We start from the raw sequence: 25,475 nt of genomic DNA, 5'->3' as shown, positions 1-25,475 counted from the left end.
TGCTTTCCTGGTCTGCACCCAGCTGGCTTCCATACCTGTATAGGGAACCAGTGTTTGAGCACTTAACAGTATTGCTCACAGGCAAGACCTTAAATTAAGGAGGGAGATCTGACTTAGATAATGGGAAGTGATGAAATTGCAGGAAATGCCACACCTGTTCGTCTGAGGTTGAGAGACAAGATAGACTTGTTCTGAAGGGGAGCAAAGAACCTATCTTGAAAAAGAAAGGGGAATTAACCCCAACAACCCCATCTCCCTCCCCAAAACCCCAATCCAACCCCAGTGACTGAAATCTAAGAAAAAACAAACTCCCCTGTGTTCCAGAGTACTTTTGGCTCCATTTGAGGTGCTTTTGGGACTTCCTACATGCTCTAAACTGCATTGTGCAATACCATAATAAGATTTGATCTTTATTAAATTAAAATGCACAATTACTCACTGGTTTTAAGTTTTTGTTCCTCTTTTGTAATCTAAATAGGACTATATACCATTGTGTGCTATGTCATTACAAATTTGAGGAAGCATTCTTCCATGTAATATTGGAATCTGTTACATACTGATTTTTGCATTCTTCACAGAATTGACATTGCTTAATTATTTTTTGTTCCATGGTAAGTATACTGTTTCTTTAAAGATAGAAGTTTAGAAGAAGAGTTTCAGCTTCCTTGTTTGCTTCTCCTTTTACCTAGTTTAAGCCTGCATTGTTTCTCACCCCTCAGGAGTGCAAAGCCATTTCAGGGCTCTCATTGAAGCAAACCAGGTCCTGCCCATCGGCTCATGGCAGTGAGGTTGTTGACCAGCTGCTAGACGAGTCTCATATCTATGAAGTGAGATTGAATAAATAGAATAAACACATTTCTGAAGCACAGTTGTGAATATTTTGGAGTGCTCTTAAATGATTTAATGCAAAATGTGAAGCAGGGTGGAGTTGTGTTTCACTGCCTTTTTTTTTTAAGGGTCACTGAAATGAGAAAATTCACTAATGAAACATGAAACTTGCTCAGTTATCAGAGTGACAGAAAGGGCAATCAAGTTTAAGTGCAGAGACTTTGTTGTTGTTTCTATTTTATGTATGTATATATAGAAGATAACTGAGGAGGTATTGTCTGTAGTTCATGAAGTATAATACTGCTTCATGGCTTTCTTTTCATTACCCTTTTCTCATGATTCTGTGATACTCTAATAAAGGCAATAATAGAAGAGCTTCAGCACAATGGGCTATTTTCCATCAATGAGCACCTTGAGGACCACCAAAATAAAAGTTGCAGTAAAGAGATATAGGCATATTACATCTATTTTAGATTATGTCAACACTACAAATTGTACCATTCCTATGGGCAGAAATGGCAGGGGCGTGGAGGGTGGTTTGCTGCCTGTGCAGTGACAGCTGTGCTTGGCACTTTTTCCAGCTTCCTCAAAACAGACAAGATTGTTCCATTTGGCAAACCTCCCAGCTTACCTTCCCATTTCCTGATGAGAAACAAGTAAAAATAGTTAAAGGAGAGAAAGATTTAGATGACTTCCAATTACTGTAGATCCTAAGTATGTTGGGGAGAAGGTTTCTGTAATTAAAGGAAGAATTATGAATCACTGCAGATTAATATAGATTTGAAAGAATATCAAGCAGGCAAAACAGTTTGATTTTTGTTTTCCTCGTCTTACTAAGTTTAGAATGCAGAAAAGCAGACTGGTGATCCCTTTTTCCTCTCTTGCAGTATGAATTGAGCTTTTCCACTGTCTTTAGAAAAATTATGAGGACAGTTTTATAGGAAAAGACAGGCAGAATTTTGAGATTGACACTGATGAAGATGGTTTCTTGTCATATGAAATGAGGTAGAAAGTAGAGCACAGTGGTGATGGAGAGTTGTCTTGTATTAAAATAAGGACTAGAAGTTTTTTACTTAGACTGAATATCTTGCATACAGAATTATATTCCTGTTTTTGTAGGAAGGGCACAGTGAAAATTAACTGTTCAGATGATGTTTTGGATATTTCACACACATGTGCACGCAAACATACAAAATAAATGTGGGTGTTTAATCAGTTGGAAATATGTACAGAACTTCCATGCATATAACCTGCATTTCACAAAATAATGTGTCTTCTTAGAACTGCTCATCCTTGCAAATGGTTGTTACCCAGGTGATGTGTGAGTCGCAGTTATGAAAATACAGGATTATGGCAGCAAATGAACAGCTGGCTGTACATGGGAACTGCTATTCCTGTGCACATCATGCCTTTTCCCTCCTGCATGCTGATACAGAAATCATCTAATTCTTACCCACTTGGACTTAGGAAGGGCAGATTTCTTAAAGTGTGCAAGTGTCAAGTTGTGGCTGTTTAAGAGCTAGAGATGTTTGGAAAGAGTTGCTTAAAAGAGGGAACAAGGTGGCATGGGTAAGCTGGAAGTGAGAAAGTTAAATGGAGAGGGAGAGATGGAAATAAAAAGCACAATGTTTTGGTATTCATTGCTTCGGGAACCAGATTTGGAGAAAGACAAATAGATTCAGGGGGGATTGACACTGAGGGAATTTTTATCCTAAATTCCTAACCCTCCCTTGTATCTGTGAAAGAAAAGGAAGAAATACACAAAGGTGCGTATGATTTCAAAGGAGGACCTCCTGGGATTTGTTCTTGTAGTCTGTGTACTGTACAAGTATCTGTGTGTTGCAGGATCCAGACAACTTAAATGTTTGCTATTTGTTTTCATACAAATTGAGTCATATTTTGAAAAATACAGTAACTTAAGTGTCTTTCTGTTTTTTTGCTAGGGCATATTCAACCAGTTTCAGTGTAGCAGTGAGAAGGTGCTGCCTTCTGATGCCCTGCGCACTGCTCTTGCAAAGACGTTTCAGGATGAGCAACGCTTCCAGCTGGGCATCATGGATGATGCTGCTGAATGTTTTGTGAGTATAACTGAAAGGTGGTTTGTCAGGCAGAGATGTGGCCCACCACTACCCAATCTTCCCTGATTTTTTTTTTCCCCTTAATTTTTTCCCCACTATTTTTTCTTTCCCCAAATTGCAACAGACTTTGCATGTCTGGCCTGGAAAAGTGCACAGAGGGATCCTCAGACTAATGATTTGGAAATGGTAATAGCATCGGTAACTGTTTTTACAGTTTCTTTTGCATGTGTGCTGCTTGCCCTCTGCAGTGTGCTTTAGATGTGAATTGTGAAAAAATTGCACTAAAAGAATGATCCAGGATTCTAGTTTTAAGGATCTCCTCAAAAGGGTGAAAGGACATTTTGTTTGCCAGTTTTTCTGAAATTGCATTTCCACAGGAAAATTTTTCAAGGGAAGTTGTACAATGTTAGAGATGTTTTGCCAAATAATTAATCTTGACCTGTTCATTGCAGGCCTATAAACCACCCAGGCAGCTAGTAGTGTTAGTGAAAAGTGTTCTGCTGGAAGAGTTGTCAAGAGATTTCTGGCACCCACAGATTAATGTGGGCAACAGTGGGAGGAGAGAAGGACTTGGGACAAGGATTCCTGGAAACTTTAAAACACATGCGATTGTATGAATTAATATCTAGGAAATGTTTGGTCCTTTTGTTTCATACAGAATTTAGTCTGCCTCTTCATTTGTTAGTTCTCCCCCTTTTTGATAGAATATTGTTGATGTGGCAAATTTCAAAGCTCTCATGGAATGTAGAAGTTGATTTATTTTGTATTGATGAGAAGTTAGTGTCAATCCAGTGATTTTTAAAACTGCATAGGTACTGTGTTACATTTGGTCATATCCATGGATGCTTGAGAACTGGACAGAAAAATCATCAGCAGTCTTCAGCAGTGCTATTAAATAAATACAATGGTTACCTGACCCAGCCTTTCAAATCAGAAGTGGAGGGCATTTCCTTTTTTTATCCAAGAAATACCAGCTTCTTTGTTTTTGAAGTAACTTTCATGAATTTGCAGGAGCCTTCTGTCGTTAACATTATTGCATCTGGCATGCTTTTGTGATTTGTATCTTAACTTTTGTCTGCAGTTGAAATTATCTAATGCATTTTTTCCTTTTTTCCTTTGGCTAGGAAAACCTGTTAATGCGAATTCACTTCCACATTGCAGATGAGACAAAGGAAGACATTTGCACTGCACCACATTGTGTCTCCCACCAGAAGTTTGCAATGACTTTATTTGAACAGGTGAGGTAAAGATATGTGCTTTATGCCAAGGGCCAGTTCTCAAGTTTTATGTTTTCATTCCTAAAACATGCATTGCCACAGTAAAGAAATGTACAGGCAGAAGTGTTGCAGTGGAAATACCTGTTTCATCTTGTCAATATTTTCTTTTCTTTAGTGTGTTTGTACCAGTTGTGGTGCCACCTCTGACCCATTACCTTTCATCCAGATGGTACATTATATTTCCACAACTTCACTCTGGTGAGTTGAGTTTTACAGGTATCCCCCTCCTCTGCCCCCCTCCCCCCCACTTTTTTCTTTCTTTTTTTTCTCCTCCCACCCTGGTATTGCAGCTGAATCTTTATGATCTTCATTGATTAAATGCCTAGAACATGATTTGTTCAAAGTTGGCAGAGCTTTGATAACTCTGATAAAGAACATGAGGATTTAGTGAAGCAGAAGATGGTAGTTTAGGCATGGATCACTGTGTCTGCTTGTTTATGATTCTGAATCTTGACAACTGTAGTAGCAAGGACTCATGTACATTTGAAAGACTTTAATGTCTGAGCAAGTGATTTAAGAAGACAGATAAGAAAAACAACAAAAAATTATATTCAGAAGGACATTTGGACATCTACTCCATCCTCCTGTTTAAAGCAGGGCAAACTTCAAAGCTAAATCAGGCTGCTTGGGGTTGTGTGTAGCTGAGTTTTGAAAGTGCTTAAAGGACAAAAATTCCATGACTTCTCTGGGCTCCCTGTTTCAGTTCTGAACTGGAAGGCTTTTTCCTCCTTCATGGTGACCAGGACAGTTCCTCAATAACTAGGGGAAGATGCAGAAAGGGAAGTTCTCACTGGAGACATGGTTTGCCCTTGGTAAACCTGTGCTGACTGCCCTGACTCACCTTATCCTTCACATGCATGGGGTTGATTTCTAAGGGGATTGATTTAGTCTGTCATGGCCCCAGGTGGTGGAGTGAGACTGACCAGCCTGTAGTTCTCAAATCCTCTTTTCTTGGATGAATATATAGCTCCTGTTTAATCTAGTTATGGGGGAACTTCCCTGGTCACTGTGACCTTTCTTTAAAGGTGCTGCACAGAGCATGAGCACTAAGTCTGTAGCAGATTGTTTGAACTAATGCTGGAGAAATCTTCTTTGAGTATATGGCTGCTCGGTTAGGAGGTTTTTAAATCTGATTAAGGCAGGAATCTGTTATTTGTTTCTGTCTTGAAATCTTTATTGGGATTAATAACTTTTCTTTGTTTTATGTCTGGCATGTGAGATACATACTTACAGTGATATCTATAGTTACAGAAAAAATTGTCATGAAAACTGCTAGGTACTCTTCCCATGCAGATCTCCTAAAAGGTACCACTTCACCTGTGTAGCAAGAGTACTGTGAAGCATCCCCCTTGTGGCTGATGCCTGCTGTTCCATCAAGCTGCTGATTTTCATTAGGTTCCAGCAGGCACCGTATATCCAAATATTATTTATTAGAAAAAGGGCAAAATAGTTACGTAAATGGTATTCAGTATTTTTTAGGAAATATCACAATAGATCTTAAGTCATGCATTTTTTTAGAAATTCCAATGCATACTAATATATTTATTCATCTCATTATTCAAACCATTTTAAGCTGGAACATGCTTTGAGCACTAATACTCTTGTGTACGTATCTTTCTTTCAACTTGGACAGTGAAATCAATTGGGTACCGTGCTATTTTTTGTTCGTAATTTTATTCAGAATGTGTCTTTCTGTGCTACTTTACTATAATTGTGCTTATTGAAGGAGGCACATTTTGAAGCAAATATTTCGTTTTGAAACTAAGTATTTATCAATTGCTTAAATTTTCTTTTAAGATACAAAATTTAAACAAAGCAATCTATTTCTGTTTTCAGTTCTACTTGTTTTCTTTGTGCAGTATTTTTGTGGCAGATGTAGTAATTCACAATTAACTATGTGGTTTTTTTCCTGTACTACAATGTTAAATATAAAAAGTGTTCTGTATTTAAAGTTTCTTAATTTAATAAAAAAATTTAGGTGAAATGTATACTAGATTAGTGTGGGTTTGTGATTTTATTATTAAACTTTTGTTTTCCATGCTTTGTCTATACTGAAGCAATCAAGCCATTTGTATGCTGGAGAGGCGGGAGAAGCCAACTCCAGATATGTTTGGAGAGCTGCTGCAGAATGCCAGCACCATGGGGGACCTGAGAAACTGTCCAGTGAGTAGCCTTGCTTCTCTTTGGGTGTGAATTCAGTGTCTCACAGGTACTTAGTGAAGGAAGGGAAAACTTAGTGATGATGGGTGCTGCTTTGACTAGCCACAAGCATTAAAACAAGAATAGATACTTATTTTTTATCTATAGCATAAGTGCTAGATTTCTAAAGTAAGAGTTCAATATCTTGTTCTGCCTTTTAATAAATATGCAAAAAGAGTTATCATCAAACTTTTCTTATATATTGATTAGTAGGTAGGGCAGGAAACAGCTGCAGAGTTGCTGCTTCATATAATGCTACTGTTAGGTGCATTACCTTTAACAGGAGGCCTTGTGTACCCGGTCCCTGGGGCCAGTGTAAGTATTTCCATTTTATACCTGGCTCCCCTCTCAGTTTATAACTCTGAAACCTTCAGTAAAGGTCTCCATTGAAATAAATACTTTTTAATATTGGCAAGTAGTGGCTACTTATCTAAGTAAAAGAAATTAAGATATTTTATTGTCGTTTAAAAGGTGCATATGAGTCCATCTATTTAATAACCAAAGAATGTGAAATTTAATAGAAAGACATTCTTGGTCAGGGCAAACTGCTCTTTGTGAAATAATCAGTTGAATAGAATTGCATACCAGCATTTGCTGGTCCTTTCTTTTTATACTAAAAAAAAATTTTCTATTGAGGTTTAGCTAAGTGTGGCCTCAAAGTTATGGTAAGGAAGCTGTTTATCAGGTTGCCATGTTCCTGCTGTCATGCTGAAAATGCTGAAGCGAAGAAGACAATGTGAGAGTAAGATAGGTTGGGAGGTAATAAACAGAATTGCCTGTACTTTAAAAGAACCTTTCAAAATACATGTGAAAAAAGTCATCTTAATGTTAAGACCTCATATCTACATTTAAACATCAGAGTCCTCTGCAGTTTCTTTCTTGTTTTTTTTTTTTTATTTTTCATTTTTGTCTCTCAGTGATGTTTGGGACTGAATTTCTGATGAAATTTTCTAGATTGCTGTAGGTAAGAGGTGCTTTGTGATATCTTCCCTGGTTTTAGTGTCAGAAATTATTATATCCAGTTGGGAAACTGGACTCTGTAGACAAGAGAAATGATTCTCAGTATGAAAATGGTTTTTTCCTACAATTTTCTAGGGATACCTTTGTGATGTGCTGCAGGGAAAAAAGGAATGTTGCAAATGGACTTTGTCATAGCTTTTGTCATGTTCCCCCCCCCCACTCCATTGCATCATTGACACCCCTCTCCCCTGCAAAGTACACTGGTACTTATTTAAAAAGTAAAAAATGGGAAGAAAAATCTAAACAGGAAATAAGAATTGTAGAAGTCCTTTGAGTTACTAAAAAAATTCTTAATCTCCTCATCTTTCAGTTACTGTTCTCGTATTAATACAAATACAGACCTAACTGTACTGTCTAAGATGGGATGTTTGAGGTACCCTATAGAAACACTCAAATTTAACAGCAAAGTAGAAAATTTTTCCTGACATTGTCATATAAAGCATCTGTCTCTGTACATACAATTTTTAATCTGAGATTCTGATCAAAAGTGATCTTTCTGTCCAATTCCTAAGAATGTTACTAGGATCTTCCATGTATGTTTGCTTATCTTTTTCTAAATAAGCTTGATTTTGTGCTCTTATGTTTTAATCATTATCAATAGCAGGAGGAAGGATTGGCAGTGTTCATTTCAAAGCTTGAGAATGCAGGATAGTCCTGATAGCACATCTCATCTATGACATGAGAAGCTCCTACCTTGGCACTAAGCATATCTGCTGTGTTTCACCACCTCCTCTTTGGAAGCTGTAATTCTGAGACTTATACTTGTTAGTGCCTTGCCCTAACATTGTAACAAGTGAAGAATTAAATTCATGTCTTGTTTTATTTATATGCTCAGAGTAACTGTGGGGAAAAGATCCGTATTCGTCGTGTGCTGATGAACTCGCCACAGATCATCACCATTGGCTTGGTTTGGGACTCAGACCATTCTGATCTGGCTGAGGATGTGATTCACAGTCTGGGAACTTGCCTTAAACTGGGAGATGTGAGTTTTTTTTTATTTTGGCACTACTTACAAAGGCTGTCTTTTTTGTGGTAGTCTACAATAGCAAATGGAAAAAATATAAAGTCACCAGCTTCACCTTTTTGGTGTCCGTAAAAAGAGGAGTAGAGGGTAGAACCAAGGATCTGACCTGTCTCTGAAAGCCTTAGAAAAACCTGTGAATTCTATATCCTTGAGTTTCTGAAATGTCTGAAACTGCAAAAATACTTTCAAATGAAAGGAAATTCTGGATCATGGTCGTGCTATTTCTATAAAAATACATATGTGCTCTTTCATTTTAAAGAACAGAAGTTTATTTCTATTTCTTTTGAAGACACAAAGTAGTTTAGTGGTCTTTGGGATTTTTGTTGGGGTTTTTTTTACCTTTAGCTCCTCTTTTTGGTGAAATGTATGGTCATAACACTGAAGAGTTATTTGTGACTGAACAGTCTCTAAGAGATGGTGGCTGGCACTGTGTGATTGAACGACAGACTGAATTAAATAGGATTCCCTGGAGGATTCACTTATTCTGCATTAACTGATGCTTTAGAGCTGAATTATTGGTGTACCAAACTGTAGCTGTGTCTTATTGTAGCATTGAGATACTACATAAAATAGTTAATATATAAATACACATGATGTTTAAAGAAGAAAGCATTGTCCAGTGCACAATGTACCAGAATCAGTGTGAGTTGATGGAAATGTGGTTATGAAACAGTGTGGTCTTTGTGTAGTAAAGCAGTAATGCACTAAAACATGAGACCTGTGCAATTCAAATTCACAAAATTCAATTAAATAGACAAGATTTTATTTTCTTGTGTGCTGAATTATTTTGATCTGCTGATGTCTTCAGTTGATCTTCTAAGTGTTAGCATCATAAATTGGTCTATCTATATTCTGGATAGCCTTTGCTCAAGTCAGAATAAATGCCAGCTGTTTACTGTCCAAACCACCTTGTTTCTGCAAAAAGGAATGAATGTTTTAAACAGTATTTGATATAATCAGCAAGCATGACACAGAATACAAATTTTCGGAATAGAACCACATTCGAATTATGTAACAGCTATTTTATCATTATTGTAAATGTCTTCCCTTCAAGTGTACACATACTCCAAGTCTAACTCACTTTATGAGCATCTCGTGAGTTGGTCAGAATCCATTTCTGGTCTGTGTCTCTGAGTTTGTTTAAATGTTGCATGATTACTTATTGCCTTGTTTTCTCTATATTTTGAAATAAAAGCCTGGCACCTCTCTATAGTACTTTGAGGTCTTTGAATATAAAGCAGTATGTAAAATTCTGAGCACTTTATTAATTTCTCTTTCTCTTTTTCTTACCTCCCTTCTTGAAGCTCTTCTTCAGAGTAACTGATGACAGAGCAAAACACTCGGAGCTGTATTTGGTGGGAATGATCTGTTACTATGGAAAACACTATTCAACCTTCTTCTTCCAGACTAAAATCCGCAAGTGGATGTACTTTGATGATGCTCATGTCAAAGAGGTGAGAAAAAAATGTTTAGGAAAACACTCTTTGGGAAATTTGTTAGCTGCTTGTGTGTAAATCCATTCTATTTTCTACAGATTTTGAGAGGGTTTTTTGCTGGTTTTCCACTCACAAATTTGTTCCTCTTTTTTTTAGCAAAGTGAAATATTTTTTAAAAAAGCATACCAGAAATCTCAGAAGCCCTATTCTTAGCTCTGTTCTGTTGGCTCCTAGTCTTATTTTTATGCTGTTGTTTGAAAATGTACAGTTGCTTGTGCATACAGCTAACACCCATGTCGTTCCCTTGCTGACAAGCAGTATAGCTATTTAGTGCCTGTTGTTGAACTCTGCTTGAGTGTCTGCATGCCAGTCTTCCCTAGTGCTTGCTGCCAACAACAAATTTTCCGCTCTTCTGTTAGTGCTTTTTTTTTAGCCTTTTCACCAAGCATGAGGTCCTTGACATTAAAGGCACCAGTGCTGGGATCTTGGCAGGACATTATAACCCATTAGTTTGGCATTATTTCATGCCACTCTCCTTTTTTCCTTCTAGTCATGGAATCACAAAGGTGAGAGAGGAAAATTTGCTCCTGTAGTCATCCCAGACACAGTCTCAATGAGTGAAAACCTCTTCATGCATATATTCAGTCATACTTAGCAGAAAAATTTGCAAGGATAGGTACTGCAGTGCTTTAGTGGAATACTCACATAAGGAGCAAATTTGTTGGAGTAAATGTTCAGTCTGTCAGGTGAAACCTGGGACATGAGTATTACTATGTGAATTAGTTGCCTGGCCTGTCAGTGCTTGCACAGGTTCTGTCACAGCAGAAAGATTTGCACACCTGAAGCATTTAGCTTTGAATGAATTTACTGTCTTGGTATCTTTTATTGTTCATTTTGTTCATTAAAAAATCTTCTGCTTTTTGGTTGATGCAAAGTTAGAACATCCCAGAGCATGAAAAGTTTTTTATGGAAAAAAATCTGAAAGGGGGGGTGACTTTTTTTGTAGTTGTATTTTTAGCAGGAATTGTAATCAATTTAGCCATAGGATGATGAATACCTGGATTTTAATTAGGTTGGCTCAGGAGCTATCTTGCTGAGTCCAGGTCAATGCTGGCTATAAAAGAGTTAAAGTGAAAAGAGAACTTATTAGAGAAAATTATGACAGAAAACCTTAATTTTCTTTTCTTTTCTTTTTTTTTGCCTCTCTTGTTGTCAATTCAGATTGGTCCAAAATGGAAAGATGTTGTGACAAAGTGCATTAAGGGTCACTATCAGCCTTTGCTCCTGCTCTATGCAGATCCAAGAGGAACTCCAGTGTCAACGCAAGACTTGCCCCCTCAGGTGGATTTACAGCAATACAGCAGGACTTGCTATGACAGTGAGGACTCAGGTAAGCAGTGTGGGCTCTGGGCCTTGTGCCTTCACACTGAAATGTGGCATGTGGAATGTTTTCCCTCTTTGGAGTGTATTATTGTCAACAGGGGTCCTTGTTGCTTGTTAAAGCTGATCAAGAATTCTGAAGAGGATTTCCAGTGTTTTATCTGTGAACCTCTCTCTTGGTCTAAGACTGTTGATTGTTTGGATAGCAATTTTTTCCAAAAAAGTTTGGAGAAAGAAACTGGGGGATGGGGGAAGTGAAGGACCTGGTATGATTTCGATGTAGAGAGAAACACTAGCTGATGACTTCAATAACTGCAGTTTCTGACTTCAAAAGATCTGAACTGTCCTTAAATAGGACATTTACTGCAGGGCTTGTTCTCACCAAAAATACTAAGTGCTTTCAAGGTCAGCGTTTTCAGTTAAACATAAGAATGACTTCGTTCTTTATTGTATTTTTTCTTTTTTAATTTCTCTACGGAGAAATGAGTATGAAACTAATATCCTGTGTATTAAGGAGTGTATATGTCACATATGTAAAATTACCAATAGTCTTCAAACTGTTTAGATTTTACTTTTAATTACTTTTTTTAAATTTTATTCACTGAAAAGTGGAGGGAGGAGATTGCCCTTCTCACCTCCACTAATGAGTTCAAGTATTACTGTATTGAAACTGAATCATGATACTTCATACTTTTCAGTAGGGGATCAATGCTGGCTTCTTGAGAAGGAGCAGGTTACTTTGCTTTGGATAAAAGTATTTCAGTACAAAGTTTATACCAGATCCTTTTGAGTCGTAGTAGATGAAACCTGTGAGTTGTTATAACATGATGTTCTTGTTGCACTTATTAATATTTTTGTACTTGAGTAATTTTTTTTTGCTTTCCCCAAAGCAGTCTTTCATATTGTAGTTGCACTCAACATTTTCAACAGTGTTGAAAATGAGCAATAATTTCAGTATGGTACTAATGTGTACTTTGCAGTCCAGTGGATGTAGTTTAATTTTGCATATTAAAAAGATTTGGTAAACTTGTACTTATAAAAGAGGAAGAAAGAAATGGGGTTTTAGAAGGAATGACACTGTCTACCTGCTTCCAAAGAAGCAAACTTTTCCCATAATCTCTGGTGTTCTTGAATCTGAGTTGGTATCTTTGGTATTCTGTTTATTTCCTAACTTCTGTATAGTTGCCCCTGCTCTCTTTTCTTAGTCTTTCTTGATTTTTATAGCAGAAAAAGATTGAAATTTGACATTGCTTCCTTGACATTACTTTTTTCTCCAGGGAGAGAACCTTCCATCTCCAGTGATACCCGGACAGATTCCTCTACAGACAGCTATCCTTACAAACAGGCACACCACGAGTCTGTGGTCAGTCACTTCTCCTCTGACTCCCAGGGGACAGTCATCTACAATGTGGAGAATGATGCCGCTTCACAAAGCAGCAGGGACACAGGTAGCAGATACCATTACATCTGTGTGTGATCATTGTCACTAGATAAGATGACTGCAGTGGATTCCAGTTGAAAATATCTCTATATATACACACAACTTGTAATAGAATAGCAAACAGTGTTTAATATCCTGGGTTTTTGATTTGTGATGAACAGTTGGCATTCACCAAAAAAACCCCCATGATTTAAAAGTCTTGTTGGCTTCTGTAGACCTGTGTCTAGCCAGACAAGCATTTAGAGATTTGTTTTCCTGTTATCCACAACACTGCCTGCTCTGTTATATAATTCTTGAGTTGGAGTCTGCATGGCCCTGTTGTAGGATTTGGTAATTGTGTGAGCTACTTACTCATGTCTGGGCAGTTACTTCATTTCAGGAGTTGCAGCTGTCTGGAAAAGGTGCTTTCATCACCAGAGTCCCTCATACTTGGGAACTAAAGACTTTGTTTAAATGCTGATGTTTAGTGTTTAGTGCAGTATTTACGGCACCAGTGAGGAGCATAAGATAATTTCCTGCCTGTGCCATGGAAGCAAGTTAAGCTGGAATATCCAGTGAGAAGATAGTCTGTATATATGTTCCTTTGGGCTGCTCAACAGTCTGCCTCACACTCCCTAGTTGAAAAGAGGTTAACTGGAAGTCTAAAGAGACTTGATCTCCTCAATTATTGATGGCCAGTGTCCACAGTCAGCCTGTTTCTGCATGCAGTAACTTCTAACATCACTTCTAAAAAAGTAGTGCGTAAGTTAAGGTCAGACTTCTGTAGCATCAGAAATAGGATCTGCTATTTCTATTTGAAAAGTTACTTTAATGTGCCGTAAATAGATTTTCTAAGAAGACCCAAGAGTAGAATCAGCAGTTGTTAGGTTGCACCAGAGTGTCAAAGCTGTCAGACTGATTTGTCCTTTTTTTGTAAAGTTGTTCCTCTTTTGTATTGTAATTGGTTCATTTGTAGAATCTATGGTACATCAAAATCTGAAAAAAATGTTTCAAGTTCATTTTATTTAGTATTCTGTCATTCTTCATCAGAGGCCCGAGTAACTGTAATACCCAGGTTAAGATAGCCCAACAATCCTTGCAGTGTTTTAGCAAATACTTAATGCTGTAGGGACCAGTCATAGCCTTAGGGTAGGGTGTGAGAAAGAAAAGAAAGTTGGAGCAGAAATTGAGTGATGTGAAAAAATGTATGTTTGTCTTTGGAGTACAAAGAAGACAACATTAAAAGAGATAGTGGTATACTTTTTAAATAGTCTGCAAAAATGGCACAGAGTTGATTGGATTAGGTTCCTGCCTGCAAAACTTGCCATGCAGAAGATGGCAGAAAAAGAGAGTAAGGGGGATGGTCGCAAACATGTAAGCATGAAGTTCAGCATGTAACCTTTTGTTCTGTCATTTTTAGTGACTTTGTCCTTTTCTTTTTCTTTCTTCTCCTATTGATTCTATCCTGTGTTATTCCCTTCAGCTTAGCCCATTTCTCCACCTAAATTCAGTTGTCCTTATCTTCCCTGATTCAGCCTTAGCCATAGTCGGTCCATCCCCTTAGCTAACCACTTGTCTGGGCATTTTCCCTCTTTTTACCTACCCACTACCTTTCCAAAAAAAGCCAGTCTGCCAACTAATACAACTGCTCTGTCATCAAATGGCGATCTGTGGGGCTATAAAGAGGCCATCCACACTGACCTGTCAACTGAATCATTCTGGGCAAGAGCAGGATTCTTCATTTAGTGGGCCATTTACCCACTACTCCAGCCCAGAAAGTTATGGACCCTATCCCACATCATCCTCCAGGGAAGCTCCACCATTGGGTTGCATGACCTCAGGCTCCTGGGTACTTCAAAATGGGGGCAGAGGAGTGGGGCATGAGCCCTCTCCTTGCTCCTGCCCACCTGTGCTGCTGAGAAAAATGTGCGTATTCTGGCTGCCCTATTCATGCAACTGAGATTTCAGGGGGAGGGAGTAGAGGGTATTCTGTCTTAACCCATTTGATTTAATTTCCTTCTCTGACATGCTCTTAGACACACACGGAACTCCTGCAAAACCAAACTTTTCCTTTGAATATTACTGTTTGCTTGTGAAGCCATCCTAAGTCTAGAGGATGAGGTGTTTAAGTGATACATCCATCAAGACACAACTTTTAAGCATTGCTAGGCACTGAAAAGTCTTGGATTGTTGTTTTAGTGAATTTTAAAAAGTGAGTGTTAAATGATAGTTTATATCCTTGGGATTTTAATTCCTATATTCATGCATTATGTTGGATTTAGTCTTTGTTTCAGAGTGTCCCAATAAAGACAACAAAGCCTGTGTCCTAAAGACTTCTGATTCTTGACATCTCCTCCATGGCAATTAGATGTCTAGTGACAATGGGACAATATTTGCAGTCTTTGAAAGGAGAAGAAAATATTAATGCAAAGCTAGCAGCCTTCATTCTAAAAGACTGAGCTGGGCTTTATTCAATGCAAACCCTCAGCTAGTGCTAATAGCACTAAATACTGTCAAACAGTTTCTCTCATGGTAGTTAAGGATGCTTACCAAACAATCTTTATCAGATTGGAATATTTAACTAGAGAACTTGTGCATGCTGAAGTGAGACATCACTCTCTTCTGTCTTGGGGGGAGTCACTACAAGGATAATACTGTTCTTGGAGTTCCTGGAAGATATGTGGCAGTCCATGCTGTGATGGGGAAAAAAATCCATCAAAGCACAGACTTATGTACCAAAATGCTGCACATCTTTTATTTTCATTGCCAACATTTCTCTTTTGCTTCCTTAATTTCTTTTCTTTTATGTAGTCTGCTTATTTCTAAAAAATTTCGCCACAAAATGACTCTTTCCTTTGCAAATGAAAAGTGAACCTTGTGTAGCTTGCTTTTTATTGTTTGGATTCCTTCCTGCTCATTTTTTGTAATATCTTTGTAGCAATTGTAGTTGCAGTGAATTGGTTTTTTAACTGTTGCAGGTACAATTTTATATGTAGAATCTGCTTTTAATGATGTTGATTTTGATGCTAATCTCTAGAGCAGGGTGAAGGCTCAGGGGGGCCAGCTATGCACTCTGGGGGCTGTTAGACCACTATTTGCTATTAGGGACTTTGATTTCCTATCATCCTATGAGGGGTAAAAGTTTGTGATATAAAGGCTAGAAAAAAGTCTTTGTAGCTTATCATAAATTCCCTTCTTATCCTGCATCTCTTCTTGGGACTGCTCACGTGAGTAAAGCCATGCGTGTGTTTGTGCTTGCAGGTTTAGGACTGTGACTGTGTAAGAACCATAGAATTGAGCAAAGGCAATACAGAAAACCTGTGATGTCAAATAGTCTTAATTCCCATTTGATATGAGGAAATGGGGAGTAACTTGTGTTGAGGAGAAAATACTGGCATTCAGACACAAACTGTAGTAAGGGAGTGTTGTGTGTCAGCTGATCCATGTTCATAGTTTGTGGATGTGCTCTTAGCTTGTGGCAGATGTGAATTGGCTGGCTTGGCCCTTGAGAGCCAAGCGAGGCTTCTTCACTGTAGACTAGGCTAACTCAGATTACTTAGTGTTTGCTACAGGCAAAGAGATGAATAGTTAGTGCAGAGCAGCTGGTGATGTGCAGTCATTTATTATTAGATGGTAATTTGTTCATGTGTTTGAGTCTTTGTTCAACAGAGTAATGTCTGGCAAGCTGTCCTCAGGAGTTTCATGTTCATAGTCATTAAAACTGACAGCAAGAAAGTGGTGTCCTTAGACTGTTAGAAGACAAAGCAGAGTCAACATTTTCCTTGGCACTTGGATAAGCTGTCATTAACCAGAGTCGTTGGAGGGGTTGTATTGTTTTTTTATGACCTTAAAAATGGAGTATCCTCTCCAAGACAAACCAAAAACTTACAGATACAAAAACTTACCTAAACTTGCCAGTTAGTGCTGGAGTGTCTGCGGTTCCTAAGGAGCAAGAGTCCTGCTGCTCTTTGCACAGTGAACACTTGATCTGAAGGCTCTTGTCATCTCCTTTGTGTTCTTCCTTCTTCCAGGCCACCTGACTGACAGTGAGTGCAATCAGAGGCACGTTTCAAAGAAGGGCTCGCTGGCAGACCGCAAGAGGAGTTCTAGCCGGTCTAGGCGGAAAGGAGATGAGGCTCAGTCATCAGGATACCACAGTGAAGGCAAGAGATGTTACTTTATTTTAAATATCAGTATCTTTCTGAATGTTTTTAATGTTCTCAGTGTGTACGTGCATTTCCCTCATTGTTTCTTCCATCTTTGCCGTTATTTAGTCCTCTCTTTGCTTTTTGATATTTAGGTCTGTTTTGGTTGGATGCTTGTTTAGGGAGTGTTGGATTTTATATTATAATTTTGTTGTTTTGGATTGTACTTCTCAAAGTCTGCATGAAGATGCTGCAAGTAGGCCTGCTAATTTAATTGAAGTTATTTTTGTGGCTTTTGCTATCTACAAACTGCAGGGGAAACCTTGAAGGAGAAACAAGCCCCCAGAACTGCCCCCAAACCATCCAGCAGCACCAGCAGGCTGAGGGAATTTAAAGAGACAGTGAGCAATATGATCCACAGCAGACCACAGCAGATTTCCCAAACCATGCAGAATTCCCCTCGCGGAGGGAACACCGTGGATCAGGCAGAAACACGACCCTCAAAAAGCCTTTCTGCGCACACCCGCGACTGGGAAGTGGAGAGTACCAGTAGTGAGTCTAAGTCCAGTTCATCTAGCAGGTACAGGCCAACGTGGAGACCCAAAAGAGAGTCTCTGAATATAGACAGCATCTTCAGTAAAGACAAGAGGAAGCATTGTGGCTACACTCAGCTTAGCCCTTTCTCTGAAGAAGCAGGTAAGAGTTTGAGAAGATTTACTTCAGAATGTGTGGGAAGTGAAATTTTGAGCATGGAATTCAGGTCAGTGGTGAGTCATGTCTGTGAAGACTGAATCCTGTGTGGGTATTCATATTGCATGTGTGGTAGTTCTGTTTGATTTCTGTGTCCTGCGTTTCCTGTCTAAGGGAAAATTAAGGGAGACTATACCATCTACCCTGCTTGAATGGACGTAAGCTGTATTACTGAGTGTCCCAAGTTTGTCCTTTGGAGCAAGCTTTTGTACTGCTCTGGTTTTTTCTCTGGCTCATCATGGTATTTTTTACTTGATGGCTCAGAGTATGGTGCAGAAAGTACCTTGTGTATCAGTGCAGAGGTCTTGTTGTGAAGATAAGAGCGTGGAAGCCAGTGATGATTTATCTGGAAAGATTTTACAGCTATGCAGCTTGTACATGGAGACTTTGCTGGTTTTGACAATTGAAAATAATTGGGAAGCATAAAGAGATATGTAAAGGGAAGGGGAAGAGAACACACCTCCAGGGAAGGAAGGGACGCAAACAAGAATTAAGTGGAAAGACTGTGAAATGTATAAGGGAGAATTAAAAAAAAAACCAAGTTTTCCTGTCCTCTGTATAAGCCGCAACAAATCATAAATAGCAAAATAAACAGTGTAAAAAATGAGAGCATCTGAAATAGATATGACAGAGTATTGGAAATGCAATTAGATATACTGTAAAATTATCTTGTACAAATAAAAATTATTTTGGGGAAGAAAGGATTTTCATTCCAGACATTATTGTTGCCTCAGGGGGAATATGCTAAGTTATACTGAAGAAAGACTCAAAGATAAATTTGTGAACAGGTTATTGCTTAAAATTTCTAGGAAAGCTGTAAAAGTATTGCATTTTTCTTGCTTAATATTGCAGGGTTTACACAAAATTAAGGAGGGTGATTTAAACATATTTGAGAAGCTAACATGTATGGATGTTTTGCTGGTATTGAATCTTATGTTGTCTACTAAGCTGTGTTGTTTATCTCAACAGGTAAAGAACTAACTGAGAATGAGGTGAAGGAGCATGCTGTTCATGAAACAAGGTCAAGCCAGTCAAATGTGAGATACAAGCGTGGTGTGCTGGGCCGGGGCACCCAGCACCACATGGTGGATCAACATCCTCACCTAATACAGAGGATGGAGTCTGGCTATGAAAGCAGTGAGCGCAACAGCAACAGCCCAGTTAGTCTGGACATGCCCTTGTCTGAAAGTTCAAGCACCCACAGGTACATTTCAACAAAATTCTTGTTTGGAATGATTGAAGTCTTGATTGTTTTTGTCGTTACATGATGGTGTAGAACATTTTGCAAAACAGTGGTCCTAGTTTTAAATATAGCTGTATTGGAACAGGGGAGAAATAGTAGGGAAATGGGAGCCTGTTCTTCTCAGTGTATTGATGACTTCCTGCCGGTGAGCAGAGAAAAAACCGGGAATTGAGTGAGCGAGAAATATGGTCTAAAGTGATGCATCTGAAATAGTTGTGCCTTTAGTCTATGATTTAAAAACTTGTACTTTGAGTAACTCATAGTGCTTTTTGTTTGCATTAGACCATTGATTCATAGACCCCTTGTACAAAATCAGAAATCAGTAGCCTTGTATAGAAATCTTTCTGACGTACTTGTAATATTTGTATGTAAAAATAGCACAATGTGTTTCTTTCCTTGACTTAGGAAGCTTTAGGTAATCACAAATTGGCACTGTTTATGGCCAGTAAACAATATGTAGGAATCTGTTCTGAACAATTCCTGGACCACAGTTTAATATGAAATGCATCATCTTATGGAGGAGAATAGAATTACTGTCTTCCTTGTTAACGTTCTCTTCCCCTGTTTCTTCCAAGATTTTCTTATGGTAGACTTCTTTAAAAATGAGATTAAAATGCAAGTATATATTTGTGTGGATACAAAAAAGGTAGATACAGTTTCTCCTGGAGAAATTAGTCAAATGGTAAACTATAATTACTCTCTTCTTGGAGGGATGGTCATATGAAGAGAGGAAGTGCCTTTGTTCCCGCATGGCGCAACATCCCAAAGTCTCACAGCAGCAGCATCTTGGAAGTGGAGTCAGCTTCATCAATTGGGAGCTGGACAAACAGCCCACACACCATGGGAAATGGTAAGGTACACTTTATAGGAGTGGTTATGGAAGGTAAAATGTATTGAGTTGTTCTTTGCTTTCTGGATGTTTATGTTCACAGGGAAAGTATAAGGGAAGGGAGAAGCAACTTTGAAGAACATAACAGTTTTATAAGAAATAATTCTAAGATTTACCAAAGATGATTGCAAAAGACTTGTTGGAGTATTCCTTTGATCATGTTGCTCTGGCATGTCTTTTTGTGTATTGACTTAAATGATAAAATAAAACTTTTTTTTCCTATTCTTTCTTGTAACTCAATGTTCTGCCATCAAAAAAACCTTCCCAAGCATAGCTCATAACTTAGTAGAGTTCTGAAAACCAGCTTGTAATTCTATACAAAATTCAAAACTGTTAGAACTGTGAATGTTCTTTTACAAGCTGTTTGGGCTGAGGCTAAGCTTTTCTGCTTATATATCATTCTAAGCAAATATTTTTTTCCAGAGAGGGAAGGGAAAGGCAGCAGGGGAGACACTTTCTGAATACCAGTAATAGCTGGAGTGAGAATGAGAACTGATGGATTTCTGTTGTGTAGGATACTGACGTGCTTTATTTTCCTCCCATTTTCATCCACTTCATGCAGTTAGATGAAAAACATCTCATTGGAATCCATTTAACTTCCACGAGCTAGTGATCTGGCTAATTTGACATAGCTTTATTTACAAGTTATAAACACAGCAAGAAGCCTCAAGATTTCATCATCAGCTTAGGTTTATTTCTTCCAATGGTTCTTTCTGTTCTATATGCTGTTTGTGTGAGTCAGTGAATCCATAGGCTGTGCTGCAGGGGAGCTTGAAGCACTGCTGTATTTTTATAAATAAAACTAAACAAAATTTATGTTCTGTAGTTCTGTGGTCTCATACTCTTATTACCTAATATTAATTTTATTCTCCAATAATATTGCCTTGTCTTTTAAGGGATACTTTAAGAGATGTAGCTATCAAAAACGTTGCTTGTTTGTTTTGAAGGTGGAGACATCTTTGTTCCTTTAAAGAGTGAGCTGGATGAATTGCAGGAAGAGGTGGCAAGGAGAGCACATGAGCAAGAGCTACGCAGAAAAAGGGAAAAGGAAATGGAGGCAGCAATGGGCTTTAATCCCCGTCCCAGCAGGTTTATGGATCTAGATGAACTGCAGAATCAGGGTAACCTTTGAATGCAGTGTATTTTGCAAGATGGTAGTGCTGAAGTTTTTTTAACCTTTGAATGTAATTTCCTGATTTATTTGTGTGTGTGTGTGTCTATAGCCACATCCACCCCCCATTACAGATATGTGCCTTCAGGAAGTGAAATACTGTCCATTTCAAACCTGTAGAGAGTAAAAAAACTGTTTGGTATTTTGACCAAATTTCTTCTTAAATGAAAAAGCAAAATAATGTAGAGATATTCTTAGTATATCTGCATTTTTCCAATTTTTTAGTGATACACACTGTTGATAGTATTGATACCTTGATTTAGCTGTAGGCCTTTAACCAGCATCTTGGAATGGGCAGGGCTGTTTTTACCTTTCAGGCACCTCAGCTTCATCTGCAGCAGAGGTGGCTAATATAAACCATCATTCTGCTTCTGCTTGATTTTAGTACCTTTGCAGCCCTGAGCAATTCTGCTTGTTCTGCCCTTGTGCTTTGCAGTGTTTCTCCCTGCCTGGCTGTGGACCCACAGCACAGGTGTTGGGACAAATACTCTGGCTGGATCTAACTGAAAATCTGAGCTGGGTTTAGTTGCCTATCTTTTCGAGAGAAAAAGACTTTTTAAAAAATTAAAAACCAAATACGAAGTTTGATTGTCTTTTCCATGACTCCTCATCTTTCTGGGAGGAGATTGCAGCAAAACAGGTTTAATTGGAAGGATGCAGCTGGAACAGAGGGAACATAACAGGATTCACATGTAATACTTTGTTTTAGCCCTGAATCTCCATCTGCCAGTAAGAGGATTCAGGAGAAATGTGGGATAAAGTGCACTGACCCAGTCAAGAGTGAACCTTGAAACCTGCTGGAACACTTAGCTGGGGGTTGTTGGAGGGTGAGCAGGGCCAAGAAGAGTGAGCACCTGGGCTCTGATCTAACTAATGTATATATGATCAGGGCAGTCCTGCTGTGGTATCCTGTGCTGCCAGGCCTCCTGGCATCCCCATGCTGCTTCCTCCAACCTTATGTAGAAGGGAGTTGAGGTTGCTGGTTTGCTGCTCAAGGAGAGGAAGGAGAGGGGCAACCCACAGCAGTGCCAGTTTTGGACATGATCCCAACTGGGCTTTGTAACCTACAGCCATGCCAACTGCTCAGCAGGCAGAATGACACTGTGCCAGTGACAGCTGAACAATATGATCTCCCTGAGAATGTCTGACTGGGAATGTGTGTATAATTTTTACTGACCATCAGTTATACTTTACAATCCTACTATGGTCTGCTGGTAACCAGGTCAAAAATTCTGATGTACCAGAGTAGATAAATATATTTTTCTATTAGTATAGTGTTTATTTTTGTAACATAAATGCCAGTGGTTTAAAAACTGAAAAGTAAGCCTCTGTTGCTGAGCATGTTGTCTTCTCTGCTTCTCCTGCATGAAAGAAAACAGCATATTCTCCAGTACTTTACCCCTCTTTTTGATCTATTCTGTTCGTTGATGGAAGCAAAAATTACTTAGCTTTTCTTTGTTGAAAAGAAAGTAAATTAGACTAATGCTTAATCAAAAAAGAATTTAGTAGAATGTTTGAGGAGTCCAGATGTATTGACTTGAGATCTAGGGAAGCTTTTGTTTATTCCTTTTCAGTCTTTCCCCACCCCAGTCAGAGATATAATAGCTTCACAGACTGCTGGGCTGCCTGGAAGGCTTGCTTGTATGCAGAACTCCAGAGCACTTGTGACTCATTTTCCCCTCAAGTAAACTGCTAAATTCATGCAAAGAAAGCTAATTTTAGTGTTCTGCCCTTGATTACAAGCCTCAGTTGCCTTGATTTTGAAACTGAAGGTGCTGCTTGATTAACTTACTGCTCTAACAACTCTCACTTCTCTCTCCAGTGCTAGCTTTTAATGCAGATTCTTTGGGGTTTATGGTAAAAGAGTTTGTATTTACATCTATGCACAGCGATGTTAGGGAGCAGGTCAGGCCACAGCATGTGTTGTTATATTGAGAGAATGTAATTGATTGTTGGCTGATCAAGGTGTTCACATTCTCTGCCACAATGACAGAGACGTTCCATTAAAAAAGACCCACCCCTGAACAGAGTAAAAGTCAAGTTTTATTTTCTATTTTCCCTGCCTCATTTGAATGTTTACATTTTAGTGTATAATTTGCATAATGCCTAATAGGTGACACAAAATAGTTTGGGCATTTCTTCCTCTCAGAAATGGATGTTATGATGCCAGGACCCAGTTTCTTTTTGTGTCCAAAATTATTTATCCTTCTCCAGCACTGTTTTCCAAATTGATACAAAAGGAATTTTTGGCAGTTGTCCCCTTCTTCTCAGCTTCCACCACCTTGTTTTTCATGTTGCAAGACTGTTGGGTTTTTATATTCTGACTTACAGCAGTTAAGTGTATGCACTAAACTCATTTATGGAAGTATTTCATGCAGGCATTTATGTTCACACTCAACTCCTGAATTTTCTTTCCCAGACATGTTGATTGTTTCAGTTTGTTTCCACTTTGATGAAGAAGAGGCAGATGGATTTTGTCAGGAAACTTAAGATACAATGAAAAAACCCTAATCTGCTGTATTTCTTTTACTGATACATTTTGGTTTAGATTTGGTTCTAAATTTAGTTTAATTCCTTCTTGACAGAAGTCATTTGAACTGACTCTGTTCTATGTCTGTACCATCTTTTATACTGACTTAAAGTGTTGAAAATAGTAGAATAAGCCAGTACAACTCTCTCAACTAAAGAAAACTTGAGGGAAAAATCCCTTTCATGTTGTTTTACTGTATGGATGTCAAGCATATGAGGGTGCTCAAGATGTACTTCTGCTTAGAGAGGGTTAGGTGGTGCAGTCTGGAATATGCACAGCCTCTGCAAGAATCCGCGTGTGGAAGGATTTGGTGATCACAAATGGGATGAGGGTAAGTGAGGGTTCTGCAATAATGAAACCAAAATGAAGGGTGCTGCCCATTTGCAGGGAGGAGTGATGGCTTTGAGAAGTCGATGCAGGAGGCAGACTCAATCTTTGAAGAGTCGCTGAATCAGGAGCAGAAGGGGGATTGTGCTGCAGCTTTGGCTCTCTGTAACGAAGCTATATGTAAGTAACCGTAACCGCCTGAGCTACTGCGCTTTGACTGGTACTAATACACAACAGAGGCTGAAACACCACATCACAGTAAGTGGTCAGGTCGTGATAGGGGGTCCAGCTGCTCTTTAGGAACATGCAGGTGGAGAGAATTTTTCATTTTTATAAGCATTTTCATTTGGAGGTTTTAGTCCTATTCCTCTTCATCTCTGTTTTTTTCATGTTTACATTCATTTTGTTGTTCTCTCCAGTGCTAAGGCAGTAACAGCACTGAGATGCTGATGTGCCCTTTTTGGTGCTGTTATGTTTCAGCAAGCACCTGGTAGGTGGTTCCCCTTCCCACTCAATCCTCACAATTTTTCTCGTTGTCAGGCCGAACTGCAAAGGCCATTAAGCTGCCCTGTTTTTCATGGAGGGTGTAGCATAGGAAGAAAATGGTAGCCCACTCTAGAGTCTTCTGGATTAGCAGAAGGGAACTATGCTGTACTTTAACTTTCATGAAGAAAAAAGCATTAGGACATTGAAATGCTTAAATGCATTGTGACCTTTGAGAATGTGTGCTATGTGATTTCATTTTATTTTTGGTGTTTTTCCATTATGACTGGCTGGCTGTCTCACCCCATGCTCCCCTCTGTCTGTGTAGAATGGCTGCAGACAGGGTGAGTAGCTCCTGTGCTGTTTTCATTTAGAAATTGGCTTTTATGGACTGCAGAATAAAGGGTGCAGCATACAGTTGTAGTGACAGCTCTATTAGCTTTCTTTCCAGCAAGGAATCTCAAATCCCAGCTGGGTATTCCTGCACACAAAGGGAGTCCCAGGTATGGAGGATGCAGGAGAAGAGTACATGACAGAATGAAGCATCATTGTAGTAGAGCTGGAAAGAGCCTGTGTGAAGGGATGAGAAATTGGGCTAAAACAACGATATTTTTATTTTATTTTGGTTTAGTTTCAATTAATGTGTTTGTACACCTGGCTAAGCTGAATGTGCATTAATGAAACAGTAGCATCCTTGTGAATTCTTTTGTGGCAGTATTTGCATGGTCCATGTTTTTTGTTCCTGCTGCATCTTTTTTCTTTTTTTTTTTCTTTTTCAATTTTATTCCTTTTTTCTGTTTGTTTTCTGCTATGTTTTCTTTTGCATTTTAGCTAAACTAAGACTTGCCATGCATGATGCCAGCGCTAGCACTCACAGCAGAGCCCTAGTCGATAAGAAGCTGCAAATCAGTATCCGAAAAGCCCGGAGCCTCCAGGATCGCATGCAGCACCAACAGCCACCGCAGCCGCTGCCTCCGCCGGCCTGCCACCCACCCCAGGGCGGCACCGTGGCCCAGTCTACAAGGTAGTGCCAGTACCTCGCCTGGGCACCACCCGGGCTGCATCTGTGAGCAGTGCAGTCTGGAAAGAAATAGCAAACTATGTCTATTCCCTGGATGGTCCAAGTCCTACTGTGTTACACCTATTCTTCTCTTCTCTAGGTTCAATCCTATTGTAAAACAGTCAGCTACCCCATTTTTCCCCTCCCCACCACCCTTTCTCCCAGCCGTTACAGAACAGTCCAATGTGCATGTGTTCAGAATGTGATCTGTGACA

The 25,475-nt window shown here is 38.9% G+C and overlaps 1 protein-coding gene across 7 annotated transcripts in view; it reads left to right on the top strand.

Moving 5' to 3' along the window:
- USP54 (ubiquitin specific peptidase 54) overlaps positions 1-25,475 on the top strand; it is a 91,638-nt gene that overhangs the window by 55,247 nt on the left and 10,916 nt on the right. For 6 of the 7 annotated variants that reach the window (XR_008483039.1, XM_054276598.1, XM_054276600.1 and 3 more), the window contains 15 exons: positions 2,772-2,906; positions 4,031-4,144; positions 4,299-4,381; positions 6,241-6,346; positions 8,238-8,384; positions 9,731-9,880; positions 11,084-11,252; positions 12,520-12,690; positions 16,694-16,825; positions 17,123-17,503; positions 18,527-18,761; positions 19,511-19,650; positions 20,637-20,810; positions 23,778-23,897; positions 25,032-25,224. Coding sequence is in view for 6 of the 7 variants with exons in the window: in XM_054276598.1 (XP_054132573.1) it covers positions 2,772-2,906; positions 4,031-4,144; positions 4,299-4,381; positions 6,241-6,346; positions 8,238-8,384; positions 9,731-9,880; positions 11,084-11,252; positions 12,520-12,690; positions 16,694-16,825; positions 17,123-17,503; positions 18,527-18,761; positions 19,511-19,650; positions 20,637-20,810; positions 23,778-23,897; positions 25,032-25,224 (2,450 nt within the window). In the remaining variant the exon portion in view is untranslated. The remainder of the gene's footprint in view (positions 1-2,771; positions 2,907-4,030; positions 4,145-4,298; positions 4,382-6,240; positions 6,347-8,237; positions 8,385-9,730; positions 9,881-11,083; positions 11,253-12,519; positions 12,691-16,693; positions 16,826-17,122; positions 17,504-18,526; positions 18,762-19,510; positions 19,651-20,636; positions 20,811-23,777; positions 23,898-25,031; positions 25,225-25,475) is intronic. The other variant, XM_054276602.1, reaches the window with a different exon arrangement.

This window comes from Melozone crissalis, unplaced genomic scaffold (genome assembly GCF_028551555.1).
Source record: "Melozone crissalis strain CALT ecotype California unplaced genomic scaffold, PUWL_Pcris_2 ptg000019l_1, whole genome shotgun sequence".
Classification (NCBI taxonomy): Eukaryota; Metazoa; Chordata; class Aves; order Passeriformes; family Passerellidae; genus Melozone; species Melozone crissalis.
This window is presented reverse-complemented; position numbering and strand designations above follow the sequence as displayed.